The sequence below is a fragment of the Macrobrachium nipponense genome, chromosome 2, assembly GCF_015104395.2.
Source record: "Macrobrachium nipponense isolate FS-2020 chromosome 2, ASM1510439v2, whole genome shotgun sequence".
NCBI classification, from domain to species: Eukaryota; Metazoa; Arthropoda; class Malacostraca; order Decapoda; family Palaemonidae; genus Macrobrachium; species Macrobrachium nipponense.
In genome coordinates, this window is record NC_087201.1 from 128,993,332 (window position 1) to 129,009,825 (window position 16,494).

A 16,494-nucleotide genomic window follows, 5' to 3' on the forward strand; every position below is an offset into this window, starting at 1 on the left:
CTTAGCTGCTTTATGATTATATAGTGTCCCTTTTGTCTGGTTAGGGACACACACAGCTGATTACCATACTGATCTCATAGATGTTATCCCCTTATTTTTATGCTAGGGGATACATCATATTACAATGGTTACGGGTTTTGTATATTAAGTCATATACATTCCTGAGATATATATTTTTGTGATTGATCAAATATTTATGTAACTTTATATTAATTGCTATTTCTATTTTGATACATTTGTGTTACACAGATTTATTATGATAGGTAATCATTTTACCTATTTGTATATATGTAAATTACCTTATATTATTAACATAATTAGTTAAGGGTAATTTAAGCATAATTCTGATTTTGTTTTACTGTGTATTTGTATCTTTTTAGCAATTATATTCATTCATTTATTTGTATCTTTTATTTGAGACCTATTTTGTTTTATTATATTCTGTTTACTTTCTTTACAATCTTGTGCTGTTTCTCTGGTACGATTTCGCGCAAGCGACACGAGCTGAGCCCAGAAAAAGGATTTTGACGTAAGGAAAAATCTATTTCTGGGCGATTGGCTCGTGTCGCCAGCGAAATACCCCCCCTACCCGTCCCTTCGCTCAAGATTGTCTGCTAACTTCAGGATTGGCCACCAGAGGCGCAGCAGTCGCAAGCATGGGATGGAGTAGTAGTAGTACGAGCTGCTCTCTCTGTGGGACGGCTCCCCTCTTGGAGGGTTTTGTAGTGGGAGATTTCTATTGGCATTTGGCTCGTGGTAGTGGTCTCACTCGCCTAGTGTTCATACCGACACCCTCCTAGAGGGTGAGCGAGTCAGTTATACTGACCTTTTCTTTATTTTATTTATTCTCTGGTATGTGTTAGTACATTTACCTAGAAATAATAGATTAAAGGATATTTCGCTGGCGACACGAGCCAATCGCCCAGAAATAGATTTTTCCTTACGTCAAAATCCTTTTACTATCAGTATTCTACAACAGTTCAAATTGGCACTATCAATTAAAAGATTTATCTAATACTAAAAGAAGACAAATGCTGTATTATGACTGAACTAAATGCATTGTTTTATTTATAGAATGAGTGAGTACAGTAGTTGAGTGACCAAATGCACTAAGGCTTTTACAGCATTAAATATTCCTTTAACCCTTAAGAGCTGGGCTAAAAAAAATCAATTTACAGTACCCCTGAACAAGTAAACTTTGAGGTCGGCCAATTTAAGAAAAACATATCAATGGTAAGAGGAGCGAATACAAATGCACATTGTGTAAGAAAAAAAAAAATTCTTCCTACCTTCCATGATCAGTTGAAAATGACTATTTACAACCCTCAGTTCCTTTACAAGACAATCATAACTTTCACCAAGTTATACAGTTTTTTCTAACAATTTTATATATTTTATTTTGTAAAATTATAATTATAGCTCACACTATCAAAACAAATGAGAACTAAAATCAGCAACAAATTCTGAGTTTATTTGTTGTAAAATAATTATGCAAGTTTACTGAGATTTTTCCTAATATTTCTTTGCAAAATTACAATTATAACTGACAGACCATCATAAAAGTTAAGAACTAAAACCAACAACAACCCTGGGTATATTTATGAGCAAATATATAAAAAGATATCATGTGAGAGAGGCAATACATGCTCAGTGATGTCAAGTACAAAACTAATTCATGAGACACCTAGAATCGGAGGGCTAAGCCGGTCTAAAAGTTGCCATTGGTAAATTTTTGAGCTATTGAAATGGAAGCTCTTTCCTGTTCAATTTCTCCAAATTGATGGCACGTAATTATTGATACTCACCAGGAGGTAATCCATCCACAACCCAAAAGCTGTTTTGTTACTCATATGAAGGGTTAAGAAGTTATCAATAGCTCTTCATAATATTTTACACAGGTTAATACTAACCTCTTCAATTTACACGATTTAATAAACATTCTCTGATGATAGAAAATAAGTGGTCAACATTTTATTTTCGTGCAGAGAATAGCGTTTTTCATAGCTAAACTTTTCTGTCGCCATGGCAAAGAAACAAAGTTACCTATCTACATGGCAATTCAATGGTCTCCTTAATGCATAGTTCACTATTAACAAGATTTCTAGGCAGAAAGGGGTTACAACACCAACCATGCATCACTGTCTATGGTAATCTAAAGAATCTTCACACTCATAATCTTCTGAGATTGGAAAATTCAAGGCTAACTGAAACAGATAAGCCTTAGGTCTTGGATGTGGTACACTGAACGAGGAAACATTAGTGACCATCCACTTATTTAACTCTGCAATGCACTTTGACATATGCCCCTTTTTCACTGATTCCCTTTAAGTGAAGAGCCTAACAGTACAGCTGTGATTATGAAATAAAAATTTAATATTCTGTGTTGAAATAAATTTTAAAATTGGCAAGAATTAATTTAATTTCCTTTTGATTGTGTGTCCAGATCTAAAGAGAAAAATGGTAACTTATCTGCAGATGATTCTTTCACATAAAATGATGTTTCCTTCACACACACTTCATGAATTTTATATGTACTAGGAATAACTTGTAAATGCTGTCGTGAAAGTAAGTTTTTATACTGTTGCACAAGATGTTCACTGTGACTAAAAACCTTCACATTGGGTAAATCTTTTATAAAAGGAAGAATATCCACTGTGTTACGGAAAGATTTGTTTGGGTGCTTAGCAATGGTGTCGCACATTAGCTGCTTAACTGATGCTCCAACAGCATCTGCTATACCTTTACCATGGCCACCTTCCAAGTATATCCACTTCATTTCTACATTGTTTTGCTTTGCAAATCTCCTCATTAGGTAAAAATTACCTTTATTTCTATACTGAGCAGTTGCAGAATCTGATACAACAGTAATAACTTTCATTCCCTCTTTAGCTAAACTTACTAGAATATCATTTATGCTTGCCCATACAGCAGGTGCTGTATGGTCTCTACAGTCTGAAAGGGAGGCAAAACCGTAAGATTTTTCTTGTGTACGAACAAATCCAGCATGCAATGATTTAAATCCATTGCCACAATAGTAAGAAGTGTGCAACAACCTTGCAACAAAGGTTGCTGGGCTTTCATACCAGTCTATATGCACCATGGCATGTATAGGCGACATTTCAGTTTCCTCTCTTGCTTCCTTCACTGCTTCATATTGATTATAACACCTGATCATGTGGTCTTTTAACAAATCTAATTGCTTCAAAATATCTGTGCATGCACTTCCAATTGTTGTAGTCACTATTCTTTCACTGGCTTCCATTTTCCCAAGCAGAGTTCTAGCCCAAGACCTATAGGTGAATGGTGCTAGGGAATCCTTTAACTTGCTAAGCTCAAGAGAAACATGTTCAAATAGATCTTGCTTGGATAAAACTTCTTCTAAGGATAAATCTTTTCTCATCAGTACCTTGCTTACAATTTCCATAAATTTCAACTCTGTGTTTTCACATCTTGGACACATCAAGTTTTTCCAATATGTTGGGCTTGGCTTAATTACATCTTTTGGAATGCACTTGCAAAACTGCAAGAAACTGCACTCTGAGCCAACCTCAGCAAGAAACTGTTTATACAGGACAATTAAAAAATGTCTTCGAAATCTGGCTACTTTATCATTACCTTCTGATTTAACATTAAGATCAGTCACTGAAACATCCTCCCTTAATATAAATTCTTCAATACACTTTTTCACTCCTTCATCACACTCATCTATGACATTATTTTTCCTCTTTATTTCATATGTATAAAGATGGACTCCACAATCACTTTGGATATTTTGTACTTTGTTAACTGTAAAACTCATATCTTCACTTGACATACATTGTTCCAGGGGATTTTCACTTTCTCTTGACAGCTCTTCACTGTGCTGGCCAAGCCTTAAATGAACTGCACCAAAACATTTAGAAACATTACATTGGGAATTTTCATTATTTCTTTTGCCAGTCCTCTGATTTAATAAATCTACACTGTCAGCTTGTAGTGTTACACAATTAGCATGATGTACAGTTTCCTTTTCCGACTCTGTAATTCTTGTCATCCAGGAATTATTTGTCATGATACTGGATATTTCATCACCTGTGTGTTTACATTGACTTGTCTGTATGCACTTATGTTTTCTCAGTTTCATTTGCAGGTACCTAATATTATTGTGCTGCTTTTTCACTGTATTTTCTAACTTGTAGATGTAATCAAGTAAATTCTGTCTGGATACTGTTCTAATTTCTTTTCGTCTGAAGCCTGACTTAAAAAGAAAACTTACTGTTCTTTTCATACCATGGTTAAAATGAGGTTCTGGAAACTTTCTGAACTTCTTAAGTTTTCTCTCTTTTCCCTGTGCTGAGAATGTGGATTGTGCTGATTCTTCATTAATACTTTCAACTTCTGCCACACCAAGGACATCTGATGAGTGTTTCACATGATGTTCTGAAAAGACAATGCTGTACTTGATACCTATTCTTTCTTTTTTATCAGAAAAAAATGGATGTGATACATCAAAGCTGTAATGCTCAGTACTACCTAACATAATATAAGAAAAGTAAAGTAGCTAGAATTTAAACACCCTGGAATATCTTCCTCATTAAAAGCCAATTCTTTCACTTAACTATACATTACTTCAACAACAGGTTTGGAAACTTCAGACATCTGGCAGTTTTGTGAATCTTGAATTGACTGAAAAGTGTTAACTTCATCTGCCAAAGAAATAACTGCCCAGCACAGAGCAATGTAGTGTCAGAATACCGTATAGTTGCCGAGGTTAAATGTCCTCCATTAAAGGAAACACTTTAGTCTCTAAAGCAAGAATGTTATTACATACTGCCTGAGCTAGCTGAAGCAGATGCAAAAACCACTGCAGGGCTGGGATTGGCATCTAAAAAAATAAGACACTTATTTCTGGAGCAGAAATAAGATATTCAAATCAATTTTAGCTTTACAAAGTACAACCCTCTGAGAAGATGCCATGTCAACAATTTATCTGAATGTAGATTAAAAAAAAAACATTGATGAACATCATTAAACTCTGATATCCTCTGTTGTCTCCATGGGGTCTAACCTCCTGCATATTTACCAAAAGGTGGTAGACTATATGACGTTTGTGATAAAACATGACTGTCAACCACTGTAAACATGATAATGCAATGCTTTCTGGGAACTCATTACTACTTGGTAATAATGAAATAAAAGGCAACAATGCCAAAAATTTTTTAGAGATGATGGAATGATCTGAATATATCTTTACCTAATCCTGACATCATTAACCCTTAAATGCCGAAGCGGTATTTTAAAAATCGTCTCCTGTATGCCGGCAGTGTTTGCGAGTGAGCGCCGAAGCGGAAAAAATGTTTTTTTCAAAAAACCACAGCACGCTAAGTTTTCAAGATTAAGAGTTCATTTTTGGCTCCTTTTTTTGTCATTGCCTGAAGTTTAGTATGCAACCATCAGAAATGAAAAAAAAAAATATCATTATCATATATAAATATTGGGATATATGACAATGCAAAAAAAGATTTCATATATAATTGTATACAAATCGTGTTTCGAGCTAAACAGTTAAAGCTAACGAGTTAATTTTTTTTTTTGTATTGTACACTAAATTGCAATCATCTTGGCATTTAACACATTGTAAAACGATCAAGGCAACACAGAAAATATTATCTAAAAATGATGCATGAATGCGTAACGCGCGGACATAAAAAAAAGCAGTTTTCAAAAATTCACCATAAATAGAAATATTGTGCTAGAGACTTCCCGTTTGTTGCAAAATGAAGATAATTGATTGAATATTACTAGACTGTAAGTGTCGTAGCTTACAATTGCAGTTTTCGACCCTTTCAGTAGAGTTAAAGTTGACCAAAGGACAATTTTTTCTATTTATCGTTTTATGAAAATATTTCAAAACTGATAAAAGCTACAACCATGGGTTGTTTTTGGTTGTATTCTACATGAAATTGCGCACATTTTCATATAAAAACTTTATGTAACGGCTGATTTAAAATGGTGCAAACATTACGACAATCGGACGAAAAAATGTCTGATTTTTTTTTGGAAGAGTTACCGCGCAGACATAAGGAAAAAGTTTATTTCATAAATTCACCATAAATCGAAATATTGTGTTAGAGACTTTCAATTTGTTGCAAAATAAAGGTAAATGACTGAATATTACTATAATGTAATAGTTTTAGCTTACAATTGCGTTTTTTTACCATTTCGGTCGAGTCAAAGTTGACTGAAGGTTGATATTTTGGCACTTATCGTTATTTATATGAAAATATTTCAAAACTGATAAAAGCTACAACCATGGGTTGTTTTTCGTTGTATTCTACATGAAATTGCGCACATTTCCATATATAAAACTTTATGTAACGGCTAATTAAAAATGGTGCAAACATTACGACAATCGGACGAAAAAATTTGATTTTTTTCGGAAGAGTTACCCCGCGGACGTAAGGAAAAAAATTTTTTTTTTCATATATTCACTATAAATCAAAATATTGTGCTAGACTTCCAATTTGTTGCAAAATAAAGGTAAATGATTGAATATTACTAGAATGTAAGTTTTAGCTTACAATTGCGTTTTTTTATCATTTCAATCGAGTCAAAGTTGACCGAAGGTTGATATTTTGGCACTTATCGTTATTTATATGAAAATTTTTCCAAACTGATAAAAGCTACAACCATGGGTTGTTTTTCGTTGTATTCTACATGAAATTACGCACGTTTCCATATATAAAACTTTATGTAACGGCTAATTTAAAATGGTGCGAACATTGCGACAATCTGACAAAAAAATTTATGATTTTTTCGGAAGAGTTACCACGCGGACGTAAGGAAAAAGTTTTTTTCATAATTTCACCATAAATCAAAATATTGTGCTAGTGACTTCCAATTTGTTGCAAAATTAAGGTAAATTATTGAATACTACTAGAATATAAGAGTTTTAGCTTACAATAGCGTTTTTCGACCATTTCGGTAGAGTCAAAGTTGACTGAAGGTTGAAATTTTGGCACTTATCGTTACTTATACAAAAATATTTCAAAACTGATAAAAGCTACAACCATGAGTTGTTTTTTGTTGTATTCTACATGAAATTGCACACATTTCCATATATAATACTCCATGTAACGGCTAATATAAAATTGTGCAAAAATTATGTCAAAGTGACAAAATAATTTCTGAGATGTGTCACTGATGCTTTTTAGTGAGAAAGAAAGAAATTCGCGCTTGCGCGCCTGGGTAACGATTGTAAACAAAACAACGCCTTGATCCGTGAGCTCCCAGCACCACCAAAGGCGCGTGATTCAAAAGTTTTTGCCTAGTAGGCCTATACCTATTTTTCCACAAATTTTTAAAAAACTTTTTTATATCGACGTACCATATGTCTAATCGGCAACCAACAGAATTTATATCGACGTTTAATATGTCCAATCGGTGTTAAAGGGTTAACAGCACATGGAAGAAGTAATTGTGAAACAATTCATAACACTTGAGATAAAAATCTTCAATGTTTTCAATACTTTGAATTTCTATAGCTTTCTTATTACAGCCAGTCCCTGAGTTATGGGGGTCTCAACATAAGTAGAAACATAAGTCAATCGGATCACAAAAATATCAATAAAAAATTTGTCTCAGACTTAGGGCGAAATTCCAAGGTTAATGTTAAGGTGATGTTAGGCCGGGTACTAGTTTCTGAACTCCCTCACGTATATAAAAGTGTTGCCACCCTTCCAATGTACAAGTCAACCATATGATTAAAAGTAAGGGTTTCTAACTTTTTTAAAGTTACGATCAGACTTAAGAAGTCAGATTCGACTTGAGTAGTGCCTCAGGAACGGATCTCCACCTTAACTCAGGGACTGCCGATTACAGCTAATGAATTAATATTTCTTTAGATGAAAGTTTAGTATATTTCCCATACAACTGCAACTACGTACCAGTTTTTTAATAGTTTTATCACAAAAAGTGCATTTAGTCACGAAAATTATATGACAATACAGTAATCTGTGAACATTTCTCAAGTGAAAAATACTGAATAGGAAAATTTTCCGCAAATAATGGGTATGTACAGTCCATAGAAAAATCCGCAAATAGGCAAGTCCACAAATTGTGAGGAAGCAAATAATGGGTGTAGACTGTAATTTTACCCTAAAATATGTATTTATGTAGTCATGAGAATATGACATTTTTTAAAGTAAAATGTATTTTTCCCTAACCATACAAACCTGGAGTCCTTTACTTAGGATAGATTGCAGCTCAGCTGAAACTACCGGCTAATACATTCTTTTATATACCGAGGTAGTAATTACTGGGCCGGTAGTTACCTGTCCGGCGTGTCTCCCCACCAGCTCACCGAGTCGTCACTTTTGATTACAGCCAGGACTTTGATGATGACCCCTGAATCAAGGGGGTGGGTGTTTGGTGGGACCATACAAGTAAAGGACTCCAGGTTTATATGGTTAGGGAAAAATACGTTTTACTTTCAAAAATGTCATTTGTTCCTACACCGCATACAAAACCTTCCGTCCTTTACTTAGGAGACTCATCCTAAGGTAGTGGTGGAAGTCCTGTCTCGTTGGCTGAGAATTGAACCCGGGATGCCAGGACCTGGGGTTATAGCTCAGGGTCGTGGATCCTTCACCCCGTGAGCCATGGTAAATGTGACCTGATGGCTCATGGCCTGGGTATCAAAGGTGTGAGCGTAGAACTCGCAACCAAAACCAGGCTATATAATCATAACGGGTTTGTTGGGTTGCAGGGATAAGTAAGTTGCACACTGACGGCACTACCCCCTTATGGGGGAGTCATAGAGTGAAGACTTGAGCTTGTGTGATGCCACAGGCACCCATTTTCTAGAGTGAAAAATCTGATACCTATTCTCTCTAAAAGAATAAGAACACTTCAGCAGCAATGCATCATGCCTCAAGTCTTTACAAGAAGAGGAAGGAGGAAACCAAAGGGAATGACTGCAATCATAACCACAATCCTGACAAAACCTCCAGGGAGACAGACAAAGAGCAAAGGTAATCAGCACCAAAAGGGGAAAACTGAGGTACCATCGAAGAGCCTTTGGCCAATGAGATAGGAGATCCTAGATAGGGATTGCTACTGTGTGGCCTTATAAGAGACCTTTGAGAAAAGGACTTAGACCTGGATCTAGGGAGCTATTCTCTGCCTACAACACTTGCATCCTGTCTACTTGCACTGCACTTAATTCTACTGCATGCATCTTTCAGTGATCTAACACCAAGTGGACTGCAACTCATGCCAAGCTGGTCGGAGGAAGGAGACAACAGGCACAAACCACCACCTCTCCCAGGCATAACTCACTTTCATGTACTTCCAGAGTTACATGGAATGGGCAAGGTATGGCTAACTGGGAGGGAAGGTGTCAGTTCTACCTCTGCAGCAAGGGGAAAACCTGAATCCCTATCAGCTTCTCACCTCTTCTTATTTTTCAAGTAACTTTTCTGGCCAGCTAAAACTCACTACATCAGTCACAGAATGAACAACCCTTACCCATACATCTAATACAAAGTTCATGACCATCATAAGCCAATGAGCAAAGTTGGGTCCTATACCCACATAACTGACAAACTCCAAAGGATTTATCAGTGTCTTTTTTAGCAGACATCCAAGTTTACAATGCCAATTAATGTCAAAACACCATCCCAAAAGATCTAATTCAACAACAAAAAGCAAATTAATAAAACCCTTCCCACAGTGACAAAAACATAACTGAGAACACTAGAATCATGAACATGGTTCCCCCTAAAAGGGAGGGGTCAATAGATGGTATAACTAGAATGTCTAGATAAAATTTTTGTTTATACTCTGTCATCCTCCTCCTGGCCCAGGACTTCATAGCTATCACAACAGAAAGATAAGATTCATTTACAAAATATCAATTACTAACCAGTAGCTTTACTTTACCTGCTTGGGGCTCTTCTTCACATTCTCTGTACATATGAAGTAGCTGATTTTTACCCTCTAACTGAACACAGCAGTCATCAGGTGACATCATTTTTCAGGTAGCAATTCTACTTTACTTTAAGACATGAGACCTTAAACAAAATCTGGATACACACTGAGACATCATTCCTATAAAAGGCAGTACATCTGAAATTAATAAAAATTCTGGTTAACACACAAATTAATGGCATCCTTCAACAAATCTAAAATCTATAGTCATAATAGAAAGATATTCTTGGTGATATATGATGCACCATAAGCTGATACTGTATAAATAACCCTAACAAACTTCATAAATACAAATATGGTATTGTCATAATAAATTTATATTTCACATATACTTACCAAATAATTACACAGCAATACTTTTCTACTTGCACGAGAGCTAAAATTCTAAATCTGTTTTTAGTGAAGGTACCCGCCCCGCCCTATACTAGGGAACCATATGTAAAACAACACAGAAAATCACTACTTTTGTGCTTAATGTCTGTATGAGGGGAGGAGGGAGGGCTCCAATCTGTAATTGCTTGGAAAGTATGTGATATAATTTTATTAAAATATTTTTACATAAGTAACTTGCTGAATCCCACATTGATAGGTGGTAGGATAAATGGACATATTTGCTTCAACCACAGTTAATAATTACTATTGTGTATTTGAAACAAAATTCTGTAAGTCTTGATAAAAAGCCTGTTGTATCCTTACCTGGTAAGAGAGCTAGAGCAGGCGATTACTACTACCTTTTAGTTGTTGCTCTTCTTGACCTGTAGTGACTTAGCAGAGCATCCGTGATAAGCCTTCTACTTTTGAGAGGGGACTTTAGAGTAGGAGTACTCCAAACACCCACAAAATAACTAGATAAAAAAATTGGCCTTGCCCTGGCACAGTAGCAACAAAACATACCGACCAAAACAATGTTGCCTACACCGACAACAGCATAAAAATTAAAATACCAAATTTCAAGGCAGTCACTTGTGTCAAACTTTCCATTTCATGTGCTAAATCCGCACACCACTCTTACCCATAGACACTCGGACACTTCACAACCATCATAAACGATGACTACGTTCGCCTTCAAGTCCAAGGAAAATTGCGATTTTTCAGGAGGAAAGAAGAAGAATGCGCTGGATAATTTTGAAATAAATAGTTAAACACCAGTGTAAGGTTATGAATTACATAAATTTATTATGTATTCATGATAATTTGAAAATATTTGTTGTTGAAAAAGTAACTAAATTCCTGACTCAAATATCAATGGTTTTGCTGTGAACAGTAGCTACAGTGTTGTTCGCGCTTTCATATTTTACTTTTACCATTCTTAGCATGCAAGCATTAAAGGTTACATTTATTTTAGGCATAAGTACAATTATTAAAAAAAAAATAGTCAAAATAGTAATGAAGGCTTGAATCAATGAGAAGTGCTATAAAAAATACAAAATTTTTATCATAAACAATTCACTAATCTGTCTGCTCGCCGGTGCTTTTGGCAGCCATATGTACGTACAGGGTGTTCATAAAGTCCCAATACCATTACAAGTATTTATTGCTCAGAAACCATACAATATAAGAGTAATGCAGTTTTTTGTAGAATGTTCTACATTCAAGTTTACATTCAAAGCACTTCATTCTACAAAAAACTGCATCACTCTGTTACATGGTTTAAAAGCAATAAAGGCTTGTAATGGTATACCGAGCCTTTTTGGACACCCTGTACATCAAGACAAAAATTATTCCTGCCATGGCTTCGCTGTCAAAAGTCTCTCAACATATTTCATGTGCAATTTGGAGTTGATTATTAACAAAATGTGTAAAATAACAATCAAATAAGCATGGAGTTTAATTTGTGACGGCAGTAAAGATGAAACCACTGATTACAAGGTAAAAATGAATTTCAGTTCAAACCATGACCCCGGGAATAAGAAGTCTCATACTTTCACTAATATGGGCAACAAAATGTTTATTGTGCTAATTACAACTGCAATCTTGAGTAAGATCAATAAATGTTACATACAAACACTAATATCGCTCAAATGAGCACTGGGAAGGACGTGGTATCAATGCCGAACACAAAGGGGACCGGATGCGAAACATGCCATATTGGATTTAAAAACTGCCTTGAAAACATATTTTATGAAGACCTCACATGCTTATTTTAGCTTGTATGGCACTTTCATATGTATCACATTATATTGACGAAACTTCAATCTTTTGAATGTTATGCTTAAACATGTACATAACTGTATTCTTGTTTCACAAATTAAATATAGAGTGAATAAGGGTGGTCTACCTAAGTAAGATGGACTCAAAGCGGTTGTTTCCCCTATTTTGTGACTTGAAAGAAAACACTTAAAGAGATGAAAGTAGAGGTCTCTATCTGTTTCCACACTGGTTGGGTTATGACTGGCGTCTAATTCAGGATACTGGAAGTGCTAAAGTTATTTTTTGGGAAAGTGTCCACCGGTCCGCACAGCGATGCATTACCCTATGCCATACTAGGTACCTAGGTATTAAATTTTTCAGCAATTTTTATAAAAAAAAACATTCACAAACCTCGACTGTGGCAACTCCTCTCTTAAATCTGGATTAGGCCTATGTGGGGGGTAGTGGGGTCGCAGAGGGTTACCTAACTGGGAAATTCTAGTAGAAATTTGTCACAATCACCGAAAAAACCAAACTGGCAAACCAAATTTCATCAGGTAATAAAATTAACAAAATAGGTACATAGGGGGAAACACCGAAGTGGATCCATCGTCATCGCGTGGATCAGCCTTATTCACTCGATATTTTAATTGGTAAAACAAGAATACAATTACATCTTTAAGCATACCATTTAAAAGACTGAAGTTTCGTGATATATGAAAAAAGCGCCATACGAACTAAAATAAGAATGAGAGGTCTTCGTAAAATATGTTTTCAAGGCAGTTTTGATATCCAATATGGTGGCACCCGTGTGAGGTGCTGTTCATAAGCACAGCGGAGCCACCATCTTTCCCAGCACTCATTTGAACAATGTTAGTGTATATATACATATGTATAACGTTTATTGATCTTACTCAAGATTGCTGTTGTAATTAGCGCAATAAAACAATTTTGTTGCCTATATTAGTGAAAGTATGAAACTACTTATTCCCGGGGTCATGGTTTGAACAAATTCATTTTTACCTTGTAATCTGAGGTTTTATCCTTATTGCCATCACAACTGAAACTCCACAGTGCTTATATATTTGATTGTAATTATACATGTTTTGGTCTTAACTCACTCCAAATTGCACTTCAACTACATTACAGTTCCTGGTTCCTAAGCGCTCACTCCACAAACACAGTTGCGGGCAGTACATGACTATACGGTTTATGAGGTGCAAACCTTTATTCTCTTAATTGTTTACTTTACTCATTATTTAGTTTAACCTTACTTTGTTACTTCAAAATGTTTATTTAATTAATGTCTATTATCCCTTTTTTGCAACCAAATTAACCTAAAAAAATTACAGACAACTCTAGTAGATAAGAGCAGACTGCAAAATGACTCATTGTTGCCAATCTACTGGAGCTTCACACATACGCCGGTGCATTTACAAACTGTTTCCATGAATTCTAGTTATCATAGTAATGCAATAATGATAAAATTGCTCTAATATGTACATATACTACAAATAGATACACCAATTTCACTTATTTCCCTGGTTGTGTAAGTCTTATACCCAGTTTGGAGGGTAAATAAATACCACCAACTGGCAACACTGATAAACAATAGAAGAGCGCGAAGAACGCCATAGGTGCCGTTCACACCAAAACTGTTTATATTTGAGTCAGGAATCTAGTTACTTTTTCAACGACAAATATTTTCAAATTAATAATCATGCTTATGTAAAAAATTTATGCAATTAATGACCTACCTAATACTGTTGTTTAACTAATTATTTAAATATTATCTAGTGAACACTTCTTCTTCTTCTACCAAAAATCGTAGTTTCTTTAGAAAAGTCGTGGTTGGAAGTCACAGTTTACAATTTTTGTGATGAAAGTGCCCCAGTGTCTATGGGTACAAGTGGTGAGCGGATTTAGCACAAGAAATGGCAAGTTTGTTGACACAAGCGACTCCGCAAACATCGAGATGGCGACAATCTTCTAAATACCTATTCGTAGTTGTAAGTAAAAATATCGAAAGCGTCATGGAGGTAGTGTGCACTGCGTGGATCCAGACTTTTCATTACCCTCTGTTTAATCTAAAAATATGACCTTAATTTCTAACTTAGGAGAAAATACTTACTTCGAAAGGAGAGTCGAGGTCTCAAGCTCCTTTTCTCACCACCAACAACTCGTGACTGATGACCATTTCCAGTGTCAGGACATGTTAAAGTACTTTTTTGGAGGGTGACTTTAAATGTGGCGGAAAGTGGATCCGTTAGTTCTGTCGGTTGTTCCCCCTAGGTATAGGCGGTATTTCTACAAAAGCACTCCGCACGGACTGCAAGGAACGAAACTGCGGATATGACATCCACTAGGGACTGGGCCATCCAATGTATTTCGCCGTGTTTAGTACTGGACCCTGGGGGTTAATTACAGTAGTCAGAATAAATATTACTTAATATTCTTGTTCAGTATGTAAAACTGCATAGGAAAACCGCAGCTTCCATAGTTCAGGCCGCCGAGGATTATAGCTAGGTAGTACCCTAGATCTACCGTACACGCTACTACCTAGGTATAGGTATCTGGGAATGAAATTTTAAATGTGACAGTACTAGGGCTAGGCAAAGTGAAAATCTAGCTAGTTACCTAGGTAGTAGTACTAGTACTTTCTTTACGATCGAACACTAGGCTATGCTTGACTAGCCTACTTAGGATACCTAGCTAGCCTACATAGGTAAGGAAGGGTGGTAAAATACGGCATGCAAACCTCGTAGAAAACGTAAACCTTTCATAAAATTTCACATTTACAGATAATATCGTGTTATAAACAAGCGACGTTGCGGCATAACACTTACGAAATTCAGTTAAGGCTTCCAAATTGACGTTCGTCAGACTGATTGTTTGTTTTCGTGAATTTCGTCTCATTCTTCTTCTTCTGTAGACTACCTAAGTCACAACTCACAAGTGTTTTTAGGCTTGTCTTTCCCCAACCTATGTCGACGTCAATATTCAAATAAAGAGGTTGACAACAGACTTATTAGAGGAGGTAGTTGGAAGCTTAAACATTAGCCTATTGTGGACCTATTCATCACACTATTAATTAAGTTTCTATTAAAAAAATTAGGAAAATTTAAAAATTCTACCCTTCATCTCATTCAAAATAAGCAAACAAAATTGTTACCTGGGAAATTTATAGAAAAAGGTGTTATTTCTATAAAATATGAATTGGGAAATTTTACAGACATCGAAGAGAAAAAGTGATAGGTAATTGGCATCCCTCTTGATTGGCAAAACCCAAATGGCTACATAAACCTATGGCCCTATCATGTATCTCTGTGGTCATTCCCCTCATCACATTCCTATGGACCGTCTTAGGTAAACAGTCCGTACTGGTCCTATTGGAACTAAGCCAGCTTCTCTACAACAAAGGCAACTAAATACTTCCTGTACAAAACAAGGCAATAGAACATCGTTATGTTGAATAGTTGTAGAGTTTGCCATCCCTTCATTTATTTCTAACAGGTCTGTTTAATTTTTCTTCATTGTTGAAATGGTTGAGGTGAAAATAAGATGCTCTCCAGTAAGTATATCTCGTTTGGTTAGAGATGGTGTAACCGTGTACTCTATTTCCAAAGCAATGTCGGTCTGCTTGGGGTAAGCGTTGTGTGAAATTTTTAGTTTGGTTACATATATACTGTAATGTATAACTGAATCACGAAAATATGGAATGTGGTGATTATATATATGTGTGTGTGTGTGTGTGTGTAATATTGGAATTTATTTTAATTTCAATCTTACTTAAATTTAATAAAACAAACAAAAATTATTCAACAACCAAAACAACTTACATTAAAGAATAGATCCACTAATAAAACTTTGTGACATTGCCGTACATTACCTTTTTCCCTAGACATGGCCAAAGATACATAATAAAGTAAAGCACTTATCACAAATGTTGACGTTGACGTATTCCAAAATTGTCGTTGTCTTGGAGTACTCTTACTGTAACTGTTCACCGTGGCTGTGGTAACCTCCGAGGTAATTTACTTCTTACCTTTGACAGGTACATATTACGCACGCACGAACTTAAGGCCTATTGGGCAATTACTAGTTTAAGTAATTTATTTTCGATGTTTAATTTTATTATTCATTTTACTATCATTAACGCTAATAGTTAACTATACTAAGTAGCATTAAGTTATTTACTTTTAACTTAAGAAAAATAGATAAAGCTTCGAGTGAAGCTAACGACCGAACGGCTATTCCCACAGTCGGACACAAATACCAATCTTTCTGATTTCTAACAGTAAACAGAATCGCGAATATATATATATATATATATATATATATATATATAATATATATATATATATATATATATATATATGTGTGTGTGTGTGTGTG

At 35.5% G+C, this 16,494-nt stretch overlaps 1 protein-coding gene across 2 annotated transcripts; it reads right to left on the reverse strand.

The window, feature by feature from the left end:
- Positions 1–962: 962 nt before the first annotated feature.
- On the reverse strand, positions 963–15,688 carry LOC135220986 (uncharacterized). 2 transcript variants are annotated; one of them, XM_064258689.1, is made up of 4 exons: positions 15,272–15,687; positions 14,946–15,081; positions 9,922–10,107; positions 963–4,419 (listed from the first exon to the last, which is right to left on the reverse strand). In XM_064258689.1, the coding sequence occupies exons 3-4, from the start codon at positions 10,010–10,012 to the stop codon at positions 2,417–2,419; spliced, it is 2,094 nt and encodes a 697-aa protein (XP_064114759.1). In that variant the 5' UTR covers positions 10,013–10,107; positions 14,946–15,081; positions 15,272–15,687; the 3' UTR covers positions 963–2,416. The 2 variants fall into 2 exon arrangements, with proteins under 2 accessions (XP_064114759.1, XP_064114760.1); XM_064258690.1 differs by lacking the exon at positions 14,946–15,081 and having other exon boundaries at positions 15,272–15,688.
- Between the last annotated feature and the right edge of the window lie 806 nt (positions 15,689–16,494).